Consider the following 24,929-nt stretch of genomic DNA (forward strand, 5'->3'; position numbering starts at 1 on the left):
ACAGGGTCCACTATGTATATTATAAAACAAGAGCCCCTGTGTGTGTGAAAGAACAGGAGCCCCTGTGTGTGTGAAAGAACAGGAGCCCCTGTGTTTGTGAAAGAACAGGAGCCCCTGTGTGTGTGAAAGAACAGGGACCCCTGTGTGTATTATACAAGAAGAACCCCTGTGTGTATGAAAGAACAGGAACCCCTGTGTGTGTTATAGAACAGGAACCCCTGTGTGTATTATAGAACAGGGACCCCTGTGTGTATTAAAGAACAGGAACCCCTGTGTGTATGAAAGAACAGGAACCCCTGTGTGTGTTATAAAACAGGAACCCCTGTGTGTATGAAAGAACAGGAACCCCTGTGTGTGTTATAAAACAGGAACCCCTGTGTGTATGAAAGAACAGGAACCCCTGTGTGTATTATAGAACAGGGACCCAGGTGTATGTTATAAAACAGGAACCCCTGTGTATGTTATAAAACAGGGATCCCTGTGGATGTTATAAAACTGGAACCGCTGTGTATATTATAAAACAGGGACCCCTGTGTATTTTATAAAACAGGGACCCCTGTGTATATTATAAAACAGGGACCCCAGTGTATTTTATAAAATAGGGTTCCCTCTGTATGTTATAAAACAGGGACCCCTGTGTATTTTATAAATAGGGACCCCTGTGTATATTATAAAACAGGGACCCCTGTGTATTTTATAAAATAGGGTCCCCTCTGTATGTTATAAAACAGGGACCCCTGTGTATTTTATAAAACAGGGACCCCTGTGTATGTTATAAAACAGGGACCCCAGTGTATTTTATAAAACAGGGACCCCTGTGTGTATGAAAGAACAGGAACCCCTGTGTATGTTATAAAACAGGGAGTCTGGTGTATGTTATAAAACAGGGAGTCTGGTGTATGTTATAAAACAGTGAGTCTGGTGTATGTTATAAAACAGGGAGTCTGGTGTATGTTGTAAAACAGGGAGTCGGGTGTATATTGTAAAACAGAGAGTCGGGTGTATGTTATAAAACAGGGACCCCTGTGTATATTATAAAACAGGGACCCCAGTGTATTTTATAAAATAGGGTTCCCTCTGTATGTTATAAAACAGGGACCCCTGTGTATTTTATAAATAGGGACCCCTGTGTATATTATAAAACAGGGACCCCTGTGTATTTTATAAAATAGGGTCCCCTCTGTATGTTATAAAACAGGGACCCCTGTGTATTTTATAAAACAGGGACCCCTGTGTATGTTATAAAACAGGGACCCCTGTGTATGTTATAAAACAGGGACCCCAGTGTATTTTATAAAACAGGGACCCCTGTGTGTATGAAAGAACAGGAACCCCTGTGTATGTTATAAAACAGGGAGTCTGGTGTATGTTATAAAACAGGGAGTCTGGTGTATGTTATAAAACAGTGAGTCTGGTGTATGTTATAAAACAGGGAGTCTGGTGTATGTTGTAAAACAGGGAGTCGGGTGTATATTGTAAAACAGAGAGTCGGGTGTATGTTATAAAACAGGGACCCCGGTGTATATTATAAAACAGGGAGCTGGTGTGTACTATTTAACAGGGAGTCGGGTGTATATTATAAAAGAGGGAGCTGGTGTGTACTATTTAACAGGGACCCCGGTGTATATTATAAAAGAGGGAGCTGGTGTGTACTATTTAACAGGGACCCCGGTGTATATTATAAAAGAGGGAGCTGGTGTGTACTATTTAACAGGGACCCCTGTGTATATTATAAAACAGGGACCCCTGTGTATGTTATAAAACAGGGACCCCAGTGTATTTTATAAAACAGGGACCCCTGTGTATTTTATAAAACAGGGACCCCTGTGTATTTTATAAAACAGGGAGCCGAGTGTGTATGTTATAAAACAGAGAGCCCGGTGTGTATGTTATAAAACAGGGACCCCGGTGTGTACTATTTAACAGGGACCCCGGTGTATAATATAAAAGAGGGAGCTGGTGTGTACTATTTAACAGGGAGTCGGGTGTATATTATAAAAGAGGGAGCTGGTGTGTACTATTTAACAGGGACCCCGGTGTATATTATAAAAGAGGGAGCTGGTGTGTACTATTTAACAGGGACCCCGGTGTATATTATAAAAGAGGGAGCTGGTGTGTACTATTTAACAGGGACCCCGGTGTATATTATAAAAGAGGGAGCTGGTGTGTACTATTTAACAGGGAGTCGGGTGTATATTATAAAAGAGGGAGCTGGTGTGTACTATTTAACAGGGACCCCTGTGTATATTATAAAAGAGGGAGCTGGTGTGTACTATTTAACAGGGAGTCGGGTGTATATTATAAAAGAGGGAGCTGGTGTGTACTATTTAACAGGGACCCCGGTGTATATTATAAAAGAGGGAGCTGGTGTGTACTATTTAACAGGGAGTCGGGTGTATATTATAAAAGAGGGAGCTGGTGTGTACTATTTAACAGGGACCCCGGTGTATATTATAAAAGAGGGAGCTGGTGTGTACTATTTAACAGGGACCCCGGTGTATATTATAAAAGAGGGAGCTGGTGTGTACTATTTAACAGGGACCCCGGTGTATATTATAAAACAGGGAGCTGGTGTGTACTATTTAACAGGGAGTCGGGTGTATATTATAAAAGAGGGAGCTGGTGTGTACTATTTAACAGGGACCCCGGTGTATATTATAAAAGAGGGAGCTGGTGTGTACTATTTAACAGGGAGTCGGGTGTATATTATAAAACAGGGAGCTGGTGTGTACTATTTAACAGAGACCCCGGTGTATATTATAAAAGAGGGAGCTGGTGTGTACTATTTAACAGGGAGTCGGGTGTATATTATAAAACAGGGACCCCGGTGTATATTATAAAACAGGGAGTCGGGTGTATGTTATAAAACAGGGACCCCGGTGTATATTATAAAACAGGGACCCCGGTGTATGTAAGTAAAACAGAGAGTCGGGTGTATGTAAGTAAAACAGAGAGTCGGGTGTATGTAAGAAAAACAGAGAGTCGGGTGTATGTAAGAAAAACAGAGAGTCGGGTGTATGTAAGAAAAACAGAGAGTCGGGTGTATGTAAGAAAAACAGAGAGTCGGGTGTATGTAAGAAAAACAGAGAGTCATGTGTATGTAAGAAAAACAGAGAGTCGGGTGTATGTAAGAAAAACAGAGAGTCGGGTGTATGTAAGAAAAACAGAGAGTCGGGTGTATGTAAGAAAAACAGAGAGTCGGGTGTATGTAAGAAAAACAGAGAGTCGGGTGTATGTAAGAAAAACAGGGACCCCGTTGTGTACTATTTAACAGGGAGTCGGGTGTATATTATAAAAGAGGGAGCTGGTGTGTTCTATTTAACAGGGACCCCGGTGTATATTATAAAAGAGGGAGCTGGTGTGTACTATTTAACAGGGACCCCGGTGTATATTATAAAAGAGGGAGCTGGTGTGTACTATTTAACAGGGACCCCGGTGTATATTATAAAATAGGGAGCTGGTGAGTACTATTTAACAGGGACCCCGGTGTATATTATGAAATAGGGAGCTGGTGTGTACTATTTAACAGGGACCCCGGTGTATATTATGAAATAGGGAGCTGGTGTGTACTATTTAACAGGGACCCCGGTGTATATTATGAAATAGGGAGCTGGTGTGTACTATTTAACAGGGAGTCGGGTGTATATTATAAAAGAGGGAGCTGGTGTGTACTATTTAACAGGGACCCCGGTGTATATTATAAAAGAGGGAGCTGGTGTGTACTATTTAACAGGGACCCCGGTGTATATTATAAAACAGGGAGCTGGTGTGTACTATTTAACAGGGAGTCGGGTGTATATTATAAAAGAGGGAGCTGGTGTGTACTATTTAACAGGGACCCCGGTGTATATTATAAAAGAGGGAGCTGGTGTGTACTATTTAACAGGGAGTCGGGTGTATATTATAAAAGAGGGAGCTGGTGTGTACTATTTAACAGGGACCCCTGTGTGACTGATCTGTTACTGTTTTCTCCCACATACCAGCCCATTTCTTCCCGACGGCCTGAATCGAAAAGTGATCGCAGCAGCAGTCACTTGGGCAGTGGCACGAACCTGGACAAACTGGAGAAGTCTGCCAAAAGTGGCAGGAATACTTCGAAGAAGAAGGATAAGGTGGAGAAAGGACTGGTGAGATTTCTAGCCCTCCCTCTCGCTGCAGGCTGCAGGCCTCTCACTGAGCTGCCCAGTCGCTCCCCTGGAGTCCTCCCCTGACCTGGGCTGTATCGGATCTGTGTGGACCATCTTTGTGGTGAATCTTTCCGTGCATCCAGGAATCGAAGGTTCCACAGTCCCTTTACACTGTCAGATCCTAAGTCTGTATAACTGGGGACTGCTCACCTCCTTTGTCTTCAATTCTGCTGTTAACCTCCTCTTCCCAAGTAGTCCATCCGTAACATCTCTTCTCTAACATGTTGAAATGCTTCATCCACCCACTATTTCACGCCCAGGTTAAAAGAACTTGCATTTCTCTAGCATCTTTCATGGTTGCAGATTGCCCATGGAAGTCCTGTTGAAGTGTAACCACTCTTGCAATTTAGGAACTGCTTCAGCCGGTTTGCACACAGCAAGATCCCACAAACAGCAAGTTGATAAATGGCCAGATAAACTCTTGTTAATTTTGACAGATAGTCCTCCCCGATCCTCATCGAAATCAAGCCACAGGAACTTTCACGGCCACCCGAGAGGCCAGATAGGTCCTTGCTTTGACGTCTCATCTGAGGGGTGGCACCTCCAACAGTGCAGCACTCCCTCAGTCCCTGTTCTGTGCACAACTTTTAATAAAACTGAACGATGCATCATTCACAATTACCTCCCTTCCGAGCTTTATCTGTCTTCCTTATCTCTAAATAGGCTGTTCCTCTCTTGGGACAGAACTGAGAGCAGAAGCTAACATGTCAGTTCTGCTGCTGAAACCTGTGGCATTCTGCTCACTGCTGGCTGTTCCTTATCTGCACTCTGCCCTTTGTCCCATTGATCTGATTCCTAGTGTTTGACTGCCTCCTACCCTTGACCATATCATCACAAGCGGGAAACTGATGGATCGTCCCCTCCCCCATCATCCATCCAGAATGAGCATGCAGAAGACACATCACCGTATTCTGTAGCGCAAATTCGCCAGAATGATCCCGGGGATGAAAGGGTTAAATTACGAGGACAGGTTGCACAGACTGGGCTTGTATTCCCTCCAGTGTAGAAGATTAAGGGGGAGTTCTAATCGAGGGAGTTTAAGATGATTAAAGGATTCGATCGGGTCGATAGAGAGAAACTATTTCCTCTGGTGGGGGGAGGGGGAGTCCAGAACAAGGGGGCAGATCCTTAAAATTGGAGCCAGGCCGTTCAGGGGGTGATGTCAGGAAGAACTTCTTCACACAAAGGGGAGTGGGAAATCTGGAACTCTCTCCTCCCAAAAAGCTGTCGAGGCCGGGGGTGGGGGTCAATTGGAAATTTCCAAACTGAGACTGATAGATTTTTGCTGGGGAAGGATGTTAAGGTTTACAGAACCAAGGCGGGGAGATGGAGTTCAGATACAGATCAGCCCTGATCTATTTGAATGGTGTAACAGGCTGGAGGGGCTGAATGGCCTCCTCCTGTTCCTGTGATGTCTGCAATATAGAAAAAACTGAGAGCTTTAAACTCCAGGACCCCAGTTCGCAGTTACTGCACATCTACAGACACTGCTATCACTCTGAATGTAGAAGTAGGGTTCTTCAAACATTCTTCTTTTTAGATGAATACCCATGAGGGTAAGAAGGTTGTGACAGATGAACGTGGGGAGACCGAGAACCCGGCAGGCGGCCTTCAGCATGACTGCCAAACCCTGCTGATCCGCAGACGTCTAACCTTCGTTGCCCTGATAATCCAGGAGGAAGAATTTCTGCGCTTTCTCCTGCCCCTCTTCATACTGAAATAATTCAGTATTTGGCCTTTGAGAATTCCAGCCCAGCTTACGGAGCTCTGTACCTGCCTTTGGGATTCAAGGTTCAAAAGGACAGCTGCACACCCGCTTGGATGAATAGGGTAAGACTGTCGTACCTCCTCCAGGATTGGCTGAATTCACTAGGAGTATCGTACCTCCCCTAGGATTGGCTGAGTTCACGATGAGTATCGTACCTCCCCTAGGATTGGATGAGTTCACTCGGAATATTGTACCTCTTCCAGGATTGGATGAGTTCACTAGGAATATCGTACCTCCCCTAGGATTGGCTGAGTTCACTAGAAGTATCGTACCTTCCCTAGGATTGGCTGAGTTCACTATGAGTATCGTTCCTTCCCTAGGATTGGCTGAGTTCACTAGGAGTATCATACCTCCCCTAGGATTGGATGGGATCACTCGGAGTATCGTACCTCCTCTGGGATTGGGTGAGTTCACTGGGAATATTGTACCTCCCCTGGGATTGGTTGGGTTCACTAGGAGTATCGTACCTGTCCTAGGATTGGTTGTATTCACCAGGAGTATCGTACCTACCCCAGGATTGGATGAGTTCACTAGGAATATCGTACCTCCCCAAGGATTGGATGAGTTCACTAGGAGTATCGTACCTCTTCTAGGATTGGATGGGTTCACGAGGAATATCGTACCTCCCCTAGGATTGGATGAGTTCACTAGGAGTATCGTACCTCTTCTAGGATTGGATGGGTTCACGAGGAATATCGTACCTCCCCTAGGATTGGATGAATTAATTAGGGGTCTCCAACCTCCTGCACGTTGATTGGCTGAAAGGGATTGGATGTTCTCCGAGTCTTGCTGCACCTCCAAAATCACAGCTCGGGTATCAATCTTACATTAAAATTGAAGCAGATGCTGGAACTCTGAAATAAAAACAAGCAACGCTGGAAATACTCGGCAGGTCTGGCAGCATCTGTGGAGAGTGATGAAGGGCCCTGACCTGAAACATTAACTCTGCTTCTCTCTCCACAGTTGCTGCTAGACCTGTCGAGTATTTCCAGCATTTCTTGTTTTTATATCAATCTTACATTCTTGTGTTTTTTTTTAATATCTATGTCCTTATATTCCTGTCTTCCTTTGTCCTTATATTTGTACATTCCTCCCTTACTGCGTCTCTCCCTGCAACCCTCCCTTCCTCGTCCCTCCCTTGCTGCATCTAGTGTAAGAAATAGTGAGGCATTAGGTGGCATCAGAGTTCGAGGGAATGCAATGTGATCTGAGTTAGGTTTGACAGCGCACGTATGTCAACACATGAAGAATGAACATTACGGTCGGTGATCTGCAGCAGGCACATGGGAATAGGATGTGGTGATAACAGAGACGTGGCTCAAAAAAGGACAGGACTGGGTGCTAAATATTCCTGGATGCAAGGTGTACAGTTCAGGTGGAGAAGGGAAATAGGAGGAGGGGTGATGGTATTCATTAAGGAGAATAGTACAGTGCTGGAGAGACAGGATGTCTTGGAGCAGTCGAGGACAGAATCTATTTGGTAGAGTTAAAAAAACGATAGAGTTTCCATTGCACTACCAAGTGTATTCTGTACGCCAACAACTAGTGGGAAAGATATCGAGGAGCAAGTTTGCTGGGAAATTCCAGAGAGGTGCAAAAACTATAGTTGGGCGGTAATGGGTGACTTCAATTATTCTCGTATAGACTGGGATAGTAATAGCAAATGACAGAGAGGCGGAAGAGTTTCTGGAGCGTGTTCAGGAGAATTTTCCGGATCAGTACGTTTCCGGCCCAACGAGGAAGGAGGCATTGCTGCATCTGGTTCTAGGGAATGAGGTGGGTCAAGTGGATCAAGTGTCAGTCGGAGGAACTGTTGGGGAGCCGTGTTTGTAGTATTATAAGGTTTAGATTAGCTGTGGAAAAGGACGAGGGGCAATCTAGAGTAAAAATGCTTAATTGGAGGTGGGCCAATTTCATTGGGATCAGAATGGATCTGATCCAGGTAAATTGAAATCCAAGTTTGGCAGGCAAAACAGTGAAGGAGCAAGAGGCTGCCTTTAAAGAGGCGATGGTTTAGGTACAGTCGAGGTTGTTACGACCAGGTGCGGAAGGGGTCGAGGGATCCTTTTCAGCCTTCACCTGGTCTTACTGTAACAGGGTTTAATTTTAAACACTGTTTTTAGCTCCCCCTTTGGTGAATCCTTGTTCACCGCTTTCCGATAATAAGGCAAAGAAACCAACACAAACAGGCTTTCTGAGGTTTAAAGAAGAAAAGTTGAAATTTATTAAGCTTAAACTCTAATTCGGTTTATGCCTATGGATACACGCCGTGCCCCACACTTGCATGCATATGCGATACACACGCGCAAATAGAGACAGAAAAGAGCAGAAGAAAAATAAAGTGGAAAGGTTTGAGGCAATATCTGAAGAGTTGTTATGGTTCTTCGAGCTCACTGTAGAGTCCTTGATTGTAGGTAGATCTTGCTTTTCATTGGGGCCCAGTATTCTTCTTAAACCTTGTTCACTGTAGAAGACTTTTCTCTCTTGGGGTTCATGTGGCTTCAGTGGATTCAGAGGCTTGTGAGAAAGAGATGGGAGCAGACAGGAGAGAGTTCTTCTCAGTCCAGGACCAAACAGACTTTCTGCCCAAACTGTTTGTACAAATTCAAAAAACTGAGGTTGCCCACCAGGTTAGTCATGTGACTAGCTGGTTTGACCATGTCCATTTGTTTATTCAGCCATCTTAGCAGTCAACCTGGAATGCGAGCTCCCCCACCTTCGATGTCTGGCAATCAAAAGTCCATTGTGGGTTGAATGTGTCAGGGAATAGCTGCTTTATCCTTCCAAGCACTGTCTGATAATATGAAAATGCCTTTTCCAGCCACAGCTGATCTGTTTAACAAGTCCTTTCTTCACTCCAGTAACAGTTTAAAATCAATCTTCATGACAAAATTAATGTGCCTCATTCTTGGCAGGTGGGGGCCTAAGCATGATGAGGTGCATTGCCTCAGTGTGGGAAAAAGTAGGGCAACCAAAGCCAGAGCTCCCTGGATGACGTAGGAGATAGACAGTAAGATGAAGCAGAAAAAGGCGGCATATTAACAATTGATAATACAAGTGAGAACCAGGCCAAATATCGAAAGTTCAGAGGGGAAGTAAGAAAGGAAATAAGTGTTCCTACATTTCTGTGTCCCGACATTCCTATGTTTCTATGTTCCTGTGTCTCAACGTTCCTGCATTCCCACGTACCTCTGTCTTTCATTGCTTTGTCCCTATGTTCCTGGATCCAATGTTCCTGCTGTTCGTTGATGTGTAAAAAAGTTCTCCCTCACGTCCCCCCTTGCATGTCTTACCTAAAATTTTCAATCTGTGTCCCCTAGTCCTTCAACCATCAGTTCATGGGGACAGTTTTTCCTTGTCTAACTTATCTAAACAAGAACAAAGAACAGTACAGCACAGGAACAGGCCATTTGGTCCTCCAAGCCTGCCTAAACTAGCACCTTCTGCACTTCCGGGGCCCATATCCCTCTATTCCCTTCCTATTCAGAGATTTGTCAAGATGCCTCTTAAACGTCGCTATCGTAACTGCTTCCACCACCTCCCCTGGCAGCAAGTTTCAGGCACTCACCACCCTCTGTGTAAAAAAAACTTGCCTCGCACATCCCCTCTAAACTTTGCCCCTCGCACCTTAAACCTCCGTCCCCTAGTAACTGACTCTTCCACCCTGGGAAAAAGCTTCTGACTATCCACTCTGTCCATGCCACTCATAACTTTGTAAACCTCAATCATGTCGCCCCTCCATCTCCGTCGTTCCAGTGAAAACAATCAGAGTTTTTCCAACCTCTCCTCATAGCTAATGCCCTCCAGACCAGGCAACATTCTGGTAAACCTCCTCTGTACCCTCTCCAAAGCCTCCACATCCTTCTGGTAGTGTGGCGACCAGAATTGCACGCAATATTCTAAGTGTGGCCTAACTAAGGTTCTGTACAGCTGCAGCATGACTTGCCAATTTTTATACTCTATGCCCTGACCGATGAAGGCAAGCATGCTGTATGCCTTCTTGACTACCTTATCCACCTGCGTTGCCACTTTCAGTGACCTGTGGACCTGTACGCCCAGATCTCTCTGCCTGTCAATACTCCTAAGGGTTCTGCCATTTACTGTATACCTCCCACCTGCATTAGACCTTCCAAAATGCATTACCTCACATTTGTCCGGATTAAACTGCATCTGCCATTTCTCCGCCCAAGTCTCCAACCGATCTATATCCTGCTGTATCCTCTGACAATCCTCATCACTGTCCGCAACTCCACCAACCTTTGTGTCGTAATCTTGTACACCTCGATCAAATCTCCCCTCAATCTCCTTTGCTCCTGGGAGAACAACCCCAGCTTCTCCAACCTAACCTTGTAACTAAAGTCCTCCATCCCTGGAACCATTCTGGTAAATCTCCTCTGCACCCTCTCAAGGACCCTCACATCCTTCCTAAAGTGTGGTGACCAGAACTGGACACAATACTCTAGTTGAGGCCTCACCAGAGCTTTATAAAGGTTCAGCACAACTTCCCTGCTTTTGTACTCAATGCCTCTATTTATGAAGCCCAAGATCCCATATACTTTACTAACCACTCTCTCAATATGTCCTGCCACCTTCAAAGATCGATGCACATGAACCCCCAGGTCCCTCTGTCCCTGCACACTCTTTAGAACTGGGCCATTAAGTCTCTTTCGCCTCTCCCTATCCCTTCTGTCAAAATGCATCACCTCCCACTCCTCTGTATTAAATTCCACCTGCCACCTCTCTGCCCCATTCTGCTCACCTATCTCTGACCTGTTGTAGTCAGTCGATTGGTATAATTCTTATTGTTTGCCACACCTCCAAGTTTGGTATTGTTGGAAAATTTTGAAATTTTGCTCTGTATCCCAATATCCAAGTAACTTATATCTTCTTTGGCCTCCTGATCTCGAGAGACAATGGATACGCGCCTGGAGGTGGTCAGTGGTTTGTGAAGCAGCGCCTGGAGTGGCTATAAAGGCCAATTCTGGAGTGACAGGCTCTTCCACAGGTGCTGCAGAGAAATTTGTTTGTGGGGCTGTTGCACAGTTGGCTCTCCCCTTGCGCCTCTGTCTTTTTTCCTGCCAACTGCTAAGTCTCTTCGACTCGCCACATTTTAGCCCCGTCTTTATGGCTGCCCGCCAGCTCTGGCGAACGCTGGCAACTGACTCCCACGACTTGTGATCAATGTCACAGGATTTCATGTCGCGTTTGCAGACGTCTTTAAAGCGGAGACATGGACGGCCGGTGGGTCTGATACCAGTGGCGAGCTCGCTGTACAATGTGGCTTTGGGGATCCTGCCATCTTCCATGCGGCTCACATGGCCAAGCCATCTCAAGCGCTGCTGGCTCAGTAGGGTGTATAAGCTGGGGATGTTGGCCGCCTCGAGGACTTCTGTGTTGGAGATACGGTCCTGCCACCTGATGCCAAGTATTCTCCGGAGGCAGCGAAGATGGAATGAATTGAGACGTCGCTCTTGGCTGACATACGTTGTCCAGGCCTCGCTGCCATAGAGTAAGGTACTGAGGACACAGGCCTGAGACACTCGGACTTTTGTGTTCCGTGTCCGTGCGCCATTTTCCCACACTCTCTTGGCCAGTCTGGACATAGCAGTGGAAGCCTTTCCCATGTGCTTGTTGATTTCTGCATCTAGAGACAGGTTACTGGTGATAGTTGAGCCTCGGTCGGTGAACTCTTGAACCACTTCCAGAGCGTGGTCGCCAATATTGATGGATGGAGCATTTCTGACGTCCTGCCCCATGATGTTCGTTTTCTTGAGGCTGATGGTTAGGCCAAATTCATTGCAGGCAGCCGCAAACGTGTTGATGAGACTCTGCAGGCACTCTTCAGTGTGAGATGTTAAAGCAGCATTGTCAGCAAAGAGGAGTTCCCTGATGAGGACTTTCCGTACTTTGGACTTCGCTCTTAGACGGGCAAGGTTGAACAACCTGCCCTCTGATCTTGTGTGGAGGAAAATTCCTTCTTCAGAGGACTTGAACGCATGTGAAAGCAGCAGGGAGAAGAAAATCCCAAAAAGTGTGGGTGCGAGAACACAGCCTTGTTTCACACCACTCAGGATAGGAAAGGGCTGTGATGAGGAGCCACCATGTTGAATTGTGCCTTTCATATTGTCATGAAATGAGGTGATGATACTTAGTAGCTTTGGTGGGCATCCAATCTTGGTATAATTCTTATTGTTTGCCAAACCTCCAAGTTTGGTATTGTTGGAAAATTTTGAAATTTTGCTCTCTATCCCAATATCCAAGTCATTTATATATGGCAAAAAAAAGCAGTGATCCCAGCACTAACCCTTGGGGAACACCACTGTCTCCAATCCTCCAGTCTGAAAAACAATCCTTTACCCATGCCTCGTTGTTTTCTGACAATTTTTTATTCAAGCTGACACTGTCCTTCCATTCCAGTGTCCCTCTGATCCGACAAAACTCTGGCCAAGCTCCCTTTTCACAGAATTTTTAACGCACAGAAGGAGGCCATTGTATCTGTGCTGGCTCTCTGAGTGAGCTGTTCATCTAGTGCCGTTCCCCCACCTTCTCCCCGTAACCCTGCACATTCTTTTTCAGATAATTATCCAATTCTCTTTTGAAGGCCTCGATTGAATCTGCCTCCACCACACTCTCAGGCAGTGCATTCCAGATCCGAACCACTCGCTGTGTGAAAATGTTTTTCGTCAAGTGGCCATTGTTTCTTTTACCAGTTACCTTAAATCTGTACCCTCTTGTTCTCGATCCTTCCACCAATGGGAACAGTTTCTCTCTATTTACTCTGTCCAGACCCTTCATAATTTTGAACACTTCTATCAAATCTCCTTGCAATCTTCTCTTCTCCAAGGAAAATAGACCCAACTTCTCCAATCTATCCACGTAACTGGAGTTCCTCATAGGAGCAGGAGGAGGCCATTCAGCCCATCGAGCCTGCTCCCCCATTCAATGTGATCATGTGATCATGGATGATCATCCACTTCAATGCCTTTTCCCCCACACTTTCCTCATATCTCTTTATGTCATTTGTATTTAGAAATCTGTCAATCTCTGCTTTAAACATACTCAATGACTGAGCTTCCACAGCCCTCTGGGGTAGAGAATTCAAAAGATTTACAACCCACTGAGTAAAGAAATTTCTCCCCATCTCAGTCCTAAGTGGCTTCCCCCTTATTTTGAAATTGTGTCCCCTGATTCCAGACTCCCCAACCAGGGGAAACATCTGTCTATCCCTTTAAGTATTGTGTAGGTTTCAATGAAATCACCTCATTCTTCAAAACTCTGGAGAATACAGGCCCACTTTCCCCAATCTTTCTACATAGGACAGTAACAAGTCTGGTGAACCTTCATTGCACTCCCTCTATGGCAATAATATCCTTCCTCAGGTAAGGGGACTAACACTGCACACAGTACTCCAGATGTGGTCTAACCAAGGTTCCACACAACTGAAGCAAGACTTCCCTACTCCTGTACTCAAATCCACTTGCGATAAAGGCAAGAATTCCTGGCAGAATCAGGGATTTTATTCCATCAAATACCACAGACAAAAGACATATTGCAGCCGTGGAGTGGAGAATTGGGAACATTTTCACACTGTCAATGCACTGGTGGGAAGGCTTTGAATTAGGCAGCGGAAATAGGGTCCACAGACAATTAAATGTGTTTCTGGAGGGGAAAGAGATTCAGGGTTACAGTGAGACGGTGGGTAGGTGGGATTGAGGGACCTATGGAGGAGATGGGGGGGTGAGGGGGTTTGGTGAGGGGACAGGGGATAGTGCGAGGGAGTGAGGAATGGTGTGAGGGATATGGTGAGTGATGAGGGGCTTCAGGGGATGGGATGAGGGGGAGCTGCTTTCTCACAGGGTCTGCCTTTGGTGTGCATGAGATCTGTTGTGACTGCTGCTCAGTTCTTTCCAATAACTATTGACTCCCTTTACATGAATGTTTATAGAAAGAACAACCAATTCTAGACAGACCGATTGCTTCAGTGACTCAAATGCTGCTGAAAAAGGAGGAGGCCAGGATGGGTAAAAGAGGTCAGTTTATCTGCGGCAACTGCAGGCCTGTGGGCATTTATAAAGATTCACAGTCTGCCCGTCTGTCTCCCTCCGGCCACAGCCTGAGGAGTTGGGACTGGGCTGGGGATTTGGGACTGGGCTGTCCTTTTTTTTTATTCATTCATGGGATGTGGGCGTCGCTGGCCAGGCCAGCATTTGTTGCCCATCCCTAATTGCCCCATTGAGAAGGTGGTGGTGAGCTGCCTTCTGGAACTGCTGCAGTCCATGTGGGGTAGGTACGCCCACAGTGCTGTTAGGAAGGAAGTTCCAGGATTTTGACACAGCGACAGTGAAGGAACGGCCGATATAGTTCCAAGTCAGGACGGTGTGTGACTTGGAGGGGAACTTGCAGGTGGTGGTGTTACCATTCATCTGCTGCCCTTGTCCTTCTAGTTGGTAGAGGTCGCAGGTTTGGAAGGTGCTGTCTAAGGAGCCTTGGTGAGTTGCTGCAGTGCATCTTGTAGATGGTACACACTGCTGCCACTGTGCGTCGGTGGTGGAGGGAGTGAATGTTTGTAGATGGGGTGCCACTCAAGCGGGCTGCTTTGTCCTGGATGGTGTTGAGCTTCTTGAGTGTTGTTGGAGCTGCACCCATCCAGGCAAGTGGAGAGTATTCCATCACACTCCTGACTTGTGCCTTGTAGATGGTGGACAGGCTTTGGGGAGTCAGGAGGTGAGTTACTCGCCACAGGATTCCGAGCTTCTGACTTGCTCTTTTAGCTACAGTATTTACATGGCTACTCCAGTTCAGTTTCTGGTCAATGGTAGCCCCTAGGATGTTGATAGTGGGGGATTCAGCAATGGTAATGCCATTGAATGTCAAGGGGAGATGGTTAGATTCTCTCTTGTTGGAGATGTCATTGCCTGGCACTTGTGTGGCGTGAATGTTACTTGTCACTTATCAGCCCAAGCCTGGATATTGTCCAGGTCTTGCTGCATTTCTACACTGACTGCTTCAGTATCTGAGGAGTCACAAATGGTGCTGAACATTGTGCAATCATCAGCGAACATCCCCACTTCTGACCTTATGATTGAAGGAAGGTCATTGATGAAGGAGTTGAAGATGGTTGGGCCGAGGACACTACCCTGAGGAACTCCTGCAGTGATGTCCTGGAGCTCAGATGATTGACCTCCAACAACCGCAACCATCTTCCTTTGTGCTAGGTATGACTCCAACCAGCGGAGGGTTTTCCCCCTAATTCCCGTTGACCTCAGTTTTGCTAGGGCTCCTTGAGGCCATACTCGGTCAATTGCTGTCTTGATGTCAAGGGCAGTCACTCTCACCTCACCTCTCGTGTTCAGCTGTTTTGTCCATGTTTGAACCAAGGCTGTAATGAGGTCAGGAGCTGAGTTGCCCTGGCTGAACCCAAACTGAGCGTCACTGAGCAAGTTATTGCTAAGCAAGTACCGCTTGATAGCACTGTTGATGACACCTTCCATCACTTTACTGATGATTGAGAGTAGGCTGATGGGGTGGTAATTGGCCGGGTTGGACTTGTCCTGCTTTTTGTGTACAGGACATACCTGGGCAATTTTCCACATTGCAGGGTAGATGCCAGTGTTGTAGCTGTACTGGAACAGCTTGGCTAGGGGGGCGGCAAGTTCTGGAGCACAGGTCTTCAGTACTATTGCCGGAATATTGTCAGGGCCCATAGCCTTTGCAGTATCCAGTACCTTCAGTCATTTCTTGATAGCACGCGGAGTGAATCGAATTGGCTGAAGTCTGGCATCTGTGATGCTGGGGACTTCAGGAGGAGGCCGAGATGGATCATCAACTCGGCACTTCTGGCTGAAGATTGTTGCAAATGCTTCAGCCTTATCTTTCGCACTGATGTGCTGGGCTCCCCCATCATTGAGGATGGGGATATTTGTGGAGCCACCTCCTCTAGTTAGTTGTTTAATTGTCCAACACCATTCACGGCTGGATGTGGCAGGACTGCCGAGCTTAGATCTGATCCGTTGGTAAAAGGATCGCTTAGTTCTGTCTATCGCATGCTGCTGACGCAGTTTGGCACGCAGATAGTCCTGGGTTGTAGCTTCACCAGGTTGACACCTCATTTTGAGGTATGCCTGGTGCTGCTCCTGGCATGCCCTCCTGCACTCTTCATTGAGCCAGGGTTGGTCTCCTGGCTTGATGGTAATGGTAGAGTGGGGGATATGCCGGGTCATGTGATTACAGATTGTAGTTGAGTACAATTCTGCTGCTGCTGATGGCCCACAGCGCCTCATGGATGCCCAGTTTTGCATTGCTCGGGGAGTTGGGACCGGGCTGGGGAGTTGGGACCGGGCTGGGGAGTTGGGACCGGGCTGGGGAGTTGGGACCGGGCTGGGGAGTTGGGACCGGGCTGGGGAGTTGGGACCGGGCTGTCCTGGGGAGTTGGGACCGGGCTGTCCTGGGGAGTTGGGACCGGGCTGTCCTGGGGAGTTGGGACCGGGCTGTCCTGGGGAGTTGGGACCGGGCTGTCCTGGGGAGTTGGGACCGGGCTGTCCTGGGGAGTTGGGACCGGGCTGGGGAGTTGGGACCGGGCCGGGGAGTTGGGACCGGGCCGGGGAGTTGGGACCGGGCCGTCCTGGGGAGTTGGGACCGGGCCGTCCTGGGGAGTTGGGACCGGGCCGTCCTGGGGAGTTGGGACCTGGCCGTCCTGGGGAGTTGGGACCTGGCCGTCCTGGGGAGTTGGGACCTGGCCGTCCTGGGGAGTTGGGACCTGGCCGTCCTGGGGAGTTGGGACCTGGCCGTCCTGGGGAGTTGGGACCTGGCCGTCCTGGGGAGTTGGGACCGGGCCGTCCTGGGGAGTTGGGACCGGGCCGTCCTGGGGAGTTGGGACCGGGCCGTCCTGGGGAGTTGGGACCTGGCCGTCCTGGGGAGTTGGGACCTGGCCGTCCTGGGGAGTTGGGACCTGGCCGTCCTGGGGAGTTGGGACCGGGCCGTCCTGGGGAGTTGGGACCGGGCCGTCCTGGGGAGTTGGGACCGGGCCGTCCTGGGGAGTTGGGACCGGGCTGGGGATTTGGGACTGGGCTGGGGAGCTGTGACCGGGCTGGGGAGCTGGGACCGGGCTGGGGATTTGGGACCGGGCTGGGGAGCTGGGACTGGGCCGGGGATTTGGGACCGGGCTGTCCTGGGGAGTTGGGACTGGGCTGTCCTGGGGAGTTGGGACCGGGCTGGGGATTTGGGACTGGGCTGGGGATTTGGGACTGGGCTGGGGAGTTGGGACTGGGCTGTCCTGGGGAGTTGTGACTGGGCTGTCCTGCGATCAGCTGATTGAGGTGTGCCACTGTCGCAGTGAATTCAGGTGCTGATGTGTGACATTAGCCCAGTGATTTCACCTTTTAGAGTGCCACACACTGTCCCAATGAACTCACATATTGGTCTGTCCCTCTCTACTGGTGATTTCACTTATTGCTGTGACACATCTCCGCCAGAGAATTCGGGTACCAGTGAGTCCCACTGTCCCAGTGATACAGGTATTGGTCTGTCACACTGTCCCAGTGATACAGGTATTGGTATGTCACACTGTCCCAGTGATACAGGTATTGGTCTGTCACACTGTCCCAGTGATACAGGTATTGGTATGTCACACTGTCCCAGTGATACAGGTATTGGTCTGTCACACTGTCCCAGTGATACAGGTATTGGTATGTCACACTGTCCCAGTGATACAGGTGTTGGTATGTCACACTGGCCCAGTGATACAGGTATTGGTCTGTCACACTGTCCCAGTGATACAGGTATTGGTATGTCACACTGGCCCAGTGATACAGGTATTGGTCTGTCACACTGTCCCAGTGATACAGTTATTGGTATGTCACACTGTCACAGTGATACAGGTATTGGTCTGTCACACTGGCCCAGTGATACAGGTATTGGTATGTCACACTGTCCCAGTGATACAGGTGTTGGTCTGCCACACTGTCACAGTGATACAGGTATTGGTCTGTCACACTGGCCCAGTGATACAGGTATTGGTATGTCACACTGGCCCAGTGAATTCTCATGTTTGTGTTCACATTGTCCCAGTGATTTTGCACATTGATGACTCCCACTGTGCTAGTCAATCCATCTATTGAGGTCTCTGACAATACTGAGAACTATTGTTACCAGTATTACACCAATAAATGGTGCATTTGTTGTCTTACAGGATCGATTGCCTCAGACCTCAGAATAAGCAAAACAAAAGTAACCCGCTCAGGAAAGGACAAACGTAACATTGGACAGGAACATGAGGTTTGAGAGTGGCAGTATATTCACCTTGCAGACTAACATTACCTTCTGCAAACATCAAACATTTCCTTTTCTGATTGGGAATTGAGAGGTCTGATATTGGTGTCTGAGATTTACAGACCACTCCGTATCGAAACATTTTGTCATTAATGAGATTGTGAGGGGTCACTGTTTCGGCAGTGTGCGAGAATTCGGAATCAGTGGAGTGTGCGTGGGCTCAGTATTTATTGTGTCCAGAAACTCCACCAGTCAGTGAGTCTCACTGCTCCAGTATCACCCACAGTCACTCAGTCTCACTGCTCCAGTATCACACACAGTCACTCAGTCTCACTGCTCCAGTATCTCCCACAGTCACTCAGTCTCACTGCTCCAGTATCTCCCACAGTCACTCAGTCTCACTGCTCCAGTATCACCCACAGTCACTCAGTCTCACTGCTCCAGTATCACCCACAGTCACTCAGTCTCACTGCTCCAGTATCACCCACAGTCACTCAGTCTCACTGCTCCAGTATCTCCCACAGTCACTCAGTCTCACTGCTCCAGTATCACCCACAGTCACTGAGTCTCACTGCTCCAGTATCTCCCACAGTCACTGAGTCTCACTGCTCCAGTATCACCCACAGTCACTGAGTCTCACTGCTCCAGTATCACCCACAGTCACTCAGTCTCACTGCTCCAGTATCACCCACAGTCACTGAGTCTCACTGCTCCAGTATCACCCACAGTCACTGAGTCTCACTGCTCCAGTATCACCCACACTCACTCAGTCTCACTGCTCCAGTATCACCCACAGTCACTCAGTCTCACTGCTCCAGTATCACCCACAGTCACTCAGTCTCACTGCTCCAGTATCACCCACAGTCACTCAGTCTCACTGCTCCAGTATCACCCACAGTCACTGAGTCTCACTGCTCCAGTATCACCCACAGTCACTCAGTCTCACTGCTCCAGTATCACCCACAGTCACTGAGTCTCACTGCTCCAGTATCTCCCACAGTCACTCAGTCTCACTGCTCCAGTATCTCCCACAGTCACTCAGTCTCACTGCTCCAGTATCACCCACAGTCACTCAGTCTCACTGCTCCAGTATCACCCACAGTCACTCAGTCTCACTGCTCCAGTATCACCCACAGTCACTGAGTCTCACTGCTCCAGTATCACCCACAGTCACTCAGTCTCACTGCTCCAGTATCACCCACAGTCACTGAGTCTCACTGCTCCAGTATCACCCACAGTCACTCAGTCTCACTGCTCCAGTATCACCCACAGTCACTGAGTCTCACTGCTCCAGTATCACCCACAGTCACTGAGTCTCACTGCTCCAGTATCACCCACAGTCACTGAGTCTCACTGCTCCAGTATCACCCACAGTCACTCAGTCTCACTGCTCCAGTATCACCCACAGTCACTCAGTCTCACTGCTCCAGTATCACCCACAGTCACTCAGTCTCACTGCTCCAGTATCACCCACAGTCACTCAGTCTCACTGCTCCAGTATCACCCACAGTCACTGAGTCTCACTGCTCCAGTATCACCCACAGTCACTGAGTCTCACTGCTCCAGTATCTCCCACAGTCACTCAGTCTCACTGCTCCAGTATCACCCACAGTCACTGAGTCTCACTGCTCCAGTATCACCCACAGTCACTCAGTCTCACTGCTCCAGTATCACCCACAGTCACTGAGTCTCACTGCTCCAGTATCACCCACAATCACTCAGTCTCACTGCTCCAGTATCACCCACAGTCACTCAGTCTCACTGCTCCAGTATCACCCACAGTCACTCAGTCTCACAGCTCCAGTATCTCCCACAGTCACTCAGTCTCACTGCTCCAGTATCACCCACAGTCACTGAGTCTCACTGCTCCAGTATCACCCACAGTCACTCAGTCTCACTGCTCCAGTATCACCCACAGTCACTGAGTCTCACTGCTCCAGTATCACCCACAGTCACTCAGTCTCACTGCTCCAGTATCACCCACAGTCACTCAGTCTCACTGCTCCAGTATCACCCACAGTCACTGAGTCTCACTGCTCCAGTATCACCCACAGTCACTCAGTCTCACTGCTCCAGTATCACCCACAGTCACTCAGTCTCACTGCTCCAGTATCACCCACAGTCACTGAGTCTCACTGCTCTAGTATCACCCACACTCACTCAGTCTAACTGCTCCAGTATCTCCCACAGTCAGTCAGTCTCACTGCTCCAGTATCTCCCACAGTCACTGAGTCTCACTGCTCCAGTATCACCCACACTCACTCAGTCTCACTGCTCCAGTATCACCCACACTCACTCAGTCTCACTGCTCCAGTATCACCCACAGTCACTGAGTCTCACTGCTCCAGTATCACCCACAGTCACTGAGTCTCACTGCTCCAGTATCTCCCACAGTCACTCAGTCTCACTGCTCCAGTATCTCCCACAGTCACTGAGTCTCACTGCTCCAGTATCACCCACAGTCACTGAGTCTCACTGCTCCAGTATCTCCCACAGTCACTCAGTCTCACTGCTCCAGTATCTCCCACAGTCACTCAGTCTCACTGCTCCAGTATCTCCCACAATCACTCAGTCTCACTGCTCCAGTATCTCCCACAGTCACTCAGTCTCACTGCTCCAGTATCTCCCACAGTCACTGAGTCTCACTGCTCCAGTATCACCCACAGTCACAGAGTCTCACTGCTCCAGTATCTCCCACACTCACTCAGTCTCACTGCTCCAGTATCTCCCACAGTCACTGAGTCTCACTGCTCCAGTATCACCCACAGTCACTGAGTCTCACTGCTCCAGTATCACCCACAGTCACTGAGTCTCACTGCTCCAGTATCACCCACAGTCACTCAGTCTCACTGCTCCAGTATCACCCACACTCACTCAGTCTCACTGCTCCAGTATCACCCACAGTCACTCAGTCTCACTGCTCCAGTATCACCCACAGTCACTCAGTCTCACTGCTCCAGTATCTCCCACAGTCACTCAGTCTCACTGCTCCAGTATCACCCACAGTCACTGAGTCTCACTGCTCCAGTATCTCCCACACTCACTCAGTCTCACTGCTCCAGTATCTCCCACAGTCACTGAGTCTCACTGCTCCAGTATCACCCACAGTCACTGAGTCTCACTGCTCCAGTATCTCCCACAGTCACTGAGTCTCACTGCTCCAGTATCTCCCACAGTCACTCAGTCTCACTGCTCCAGTATCTCCCACAGTCACTCAGTCTCACTGCTCCAGTATCACCCACAGTCACTCAGTCTCACTGCTCCAGTATCACCCACAGTCACTCAATCTCACTGCTCCAGTATCACCCACAGTCACTGAGTCTCACTGCTCCAGTATCACCCACAGTCACTCAGTCTCACTGCTCCAGTATCACCCACAGTCACTGAGTCTCACTGCTCCAGTATCACCCACAGTCACTCAGTCTCACTGCTCCAGTATCACCCACAGTCACTCAGTCTCACTGCTCCAGTATCACCCACAGTCACTGAGTCTCACTGCTCCAGTATCACCCACAGTCACTGAGTCTCACTGCTCCAGTATCACCCACAGTCACTCAGTCTCACTGCTCCAGTATCACCCACAGTCACTCAGTCTCACTGCTCCAGTATCACCCACAGTCACTCAGTCTCACTGCTCCAGTATCACCCACAGTCACTCAGTCTCACTGCTCCAGTATCACCCACAGTCACTGAGTCTCACTGCTCCAGTATCACCCACAGTCACTGAGTCTCACTGCTCCAGTATCTCCCACAGTCACTAGGTCTCACTGCTCCAGTATCACCCACAGTCACTGAGTCTCACTGCTCCAGTATCACCCACAGTCACTCAGTCTCACTGCTCCAGTATCACCCACAGTCACTGAGTCTCACTGCTCCAGTATCACCCACAATCACTCAGTCTCACTGCTCCAGTATCACCCACAGTCACTCAGTCTCACTGCTCCAGTATCACCCACAGTCACTCAGTCTCACAGCTCCAGTATCTCCCACAGTCACTCAGTCTCACTGCTCCAGTATCACCCACAGTCACTGAGTCTCACTGCTCCAGTATCACCCACAGTCACTCAGTCTCACTGCTCCAGTATCACCCACAGTCACTGAGTCTCACTGCTCCAGTATCACCCACAGTCACTCAGTCTCACTGCTCCAGTATCACCCACAGTCACTCAGTCTCACTGCTCCAGTATCACCCACAGTCACTGAGTCTCACTGCTCCAGTATCACCCACAGTCACTCAGTCTCACTGCTCCAGTATCACCCACAGTCACTCAGTCTCACTGCTCCAGTATCACCCACAGTCACTGAGTCTCACTGCTCCAGTATCACCCACACTCACTCAGTCTAACTGCTCCAGTATCTCCCACAGTCAGTCAGTCTCACTGCTCCAGTATCTCCCACAGTCACTGAGTCTCACTGCTCCAGTATCACCCACACTCACTCAGTCTCACTGCTCCAGTATCACCCACACTCACTCAGTCTCACTGCTCCAGTATCACCCACAGTCACTGAGTCTCACTGCTCCAGTATCACCCACAGTCACTGAGTCTCACTGCTCCAGTATCTCCCACAGTCACTCAGTCTCACTGCTCCAGTATCTCCCACAGTCACTGAGTCTCACTGCTCCAGTATCACCCACAGTCACTGAGTCTCACTGCTCCAGTATCTCCCACAGTCACTCAGTCTCACTGCTCCAGTATCTCCCACAGTCACTCAGTCTCACTGCTCCAGTATCTCCCACAATCACTCAGTCTCACTGCTCCAGTATCTCCCACAGTCACTCAGTCTCACTGCTCCAGTATCTCCCACAGTCACTGAGTCTCACTGCTCCAGTATCACCCACAGTCACAGAGTCTCACTGCTCCAGTATCTCCCACACTCACTCAGTCTCACTGCTCCAGTATCTCCCACAGTCACTGAGTCTCACTGCTCCAGTATCACCCACAGTCACTGAGTCTCACTGCTCCAGTATCACCCACAGTCACTGAGTCTCACTGCTCCAGTATCACCCACAGTCACTCAGTCTCACTGCTCCAGTATCACCCACACTCACTCAGTCTCACTGCTCCAGTATCACCCACAGTCACTCAGTCTCACTGCTCCAGTATCACCCACAGTCACTCAGTCTCACTGCTCCAGTATCTCCCACAGTCACAGAGTCTCACTGCTCCAGTATCACCCACAGTCACTGAGTCTCACTGCTCCAGTATCTCCCACACTCACTCAGTCTCACTGCTCCAGTATCTCCCACAGTCACTGAGTCTCACTGCTCCAGTATCACCCACAGTCACTGAGTCTCACTGCTCCAGTATCTCCCACAGTCACTGAGTCTCACTGCTCCAGTATCTCCCACAGTCACTCAGTCTCACTGCTCCAGTATCACCCACAGTCACTGAGTCTCACTGCTCCAGTATCTCCCACAGTCACTCAGTCTCACTGCTCCAGTATCTCCCACAGTCACTGAGTCTCACTGCTCCAGTATCACCCACAGTCACTGAGTCTCACTGCTCCAGTATCTCCCACAGTCACTCAGTCTCACTGCTCCAGTATCACCCACAGTCACTGAGTCTCACTGCTCCAGTATCTCCCACAGTCACTCAGTCTCACTGCTCCAGTATCACCCACAGTCACTGAGTCTCACTGCTCTAGTATCACCCACACTCACTCAGTCTAACTGCTCCAGTATCTCCCACAGTCAGTCAGTCTCACTGCTCCAGTATCTCCCACAGTCACTGAGTCTCACTGCTCCAGTATCACCCACACTCACTCAGTCTCACTGCTCCAGTATCACCCACACTCACTCAGTCTCACTGCTCCAGTATCACCCACAGTCACTGAGTCTCACTGCTCCAGTATCACCCACAGTCACTGAGTCTCACTGCTCCAGTATCTCCCACAGTCACTCAGTCTCACTGCTCCAGTATCTCCCACAGTCACTGAGTCTCACTGCTCCAGTATCACCCACAGTCACTGAGTCTCACTGCTCCAGTATCTCCCACAGTCACTCAGTCTCACTGCTCCAGTATCTCCCACAGTCACTCAGTCTCACTGCTCCAGTATCTCCCACAATCACTCAGTCTCACTGCTCCAGTATCTCCCACAGTCACTCAGTCTCACTGCTCCAGTATCTCCCACAGTCACTGAGTCTCACTGCTCCAGTATCACCCACAGTCACAGAGTCTCACTGCTCCAGTATCTCCCACACTCACTCAGTCTCACTGCTCCAGTATCTCCCACAGTCACTGAGTCTCACTGCTCCAGTATCTCCCACAGTCACTCAGTCTCACTGCTCCAGTATCACCCACAGTCACTGAGTCTCACTGCTCCAGTATCTCCCACAGTCACTCAGTCTCACTGCTCCAGTATCTCCCACAGTCACTCAGTCTCACTGCTCCAGTATCACCCACAGTCACTGAGTCTCACTGCTCTAGTATCACCCACACTCACTCAGTCTAACTGCTCCAGTATCTCCCACAGTCAGTCAGTCTCACTGCTCCAGTATCTCCCACAGTCACTGAGTCTCACTGCTCCAGTATCACCCACACTCACTCAGTCTCACTGCTCCAGTATCACCCACACTCACTCAGTCTCACTGCTCCAGTATCACCCACAGTCACTGAGTCTCACTGCTCCAGTATCACCCACAGTCACTGAGTCTCACTGCTCCAGTATCTCCCACAGTCACTCAGTCTCACTGCTCCAGTATCTCC

At 48.9% G+C, this 24,929-nt stretch overlaps 1 protein-coding gene across 4 annotated transcripts in view; it reads left to right on the forward strand.

Annotated features, from left to right (window-relative positions):
* The window catches only part of lrrc71 (leucine rich repeat containing 71), a 524,948-nt gene that overhangs the window by 424,787 nt on the left and 75,232 nt on the right, over window positions 1-24,929 (forward strand). For 3 of the 4 annotated variants that reach the window (XM_068027025.1, XM_068027027.1, XM_068027029.1), the window contains exons 11-13: window positions 3,984-4,127; window positions 13,901-13,985; window positions 18,143-18,228. In XM_068027025.1, the coding sequence (XP_067883126.1) occupies window positions 3,984-4,127; window positions 13,901-13,985; window positions 18,143-18,228 (315 nt within the window). The remainder of the gene's footprint in view (window positions 1-3,983; window positions 4,128-13,900; window positions 13,986-18,142; window positions 18,229-24,929) is intronic. The other variant, XM_068027028.1, reaches the window with a different exon arrangement.

The sequence above is a fragment of the Heterodontus francisci genome, unplaced genomic scaffold, assembly GCF_036365525.1.
Source record: "Heterodontus francisci isolate sHetFra1 unplaced genomic scaffold, sHetFra1.hap1 HAP1_SCAFFOLD_516, whole genome shotgun sequence".
In the NCBI taxonomy this organism is placed as follows: Eukaryota; Metazoa; Chordata; class Chondrichthyes; order Heterodontiformes; family Heterodontidae; genus Heterodontus; species Heterodontus francisci.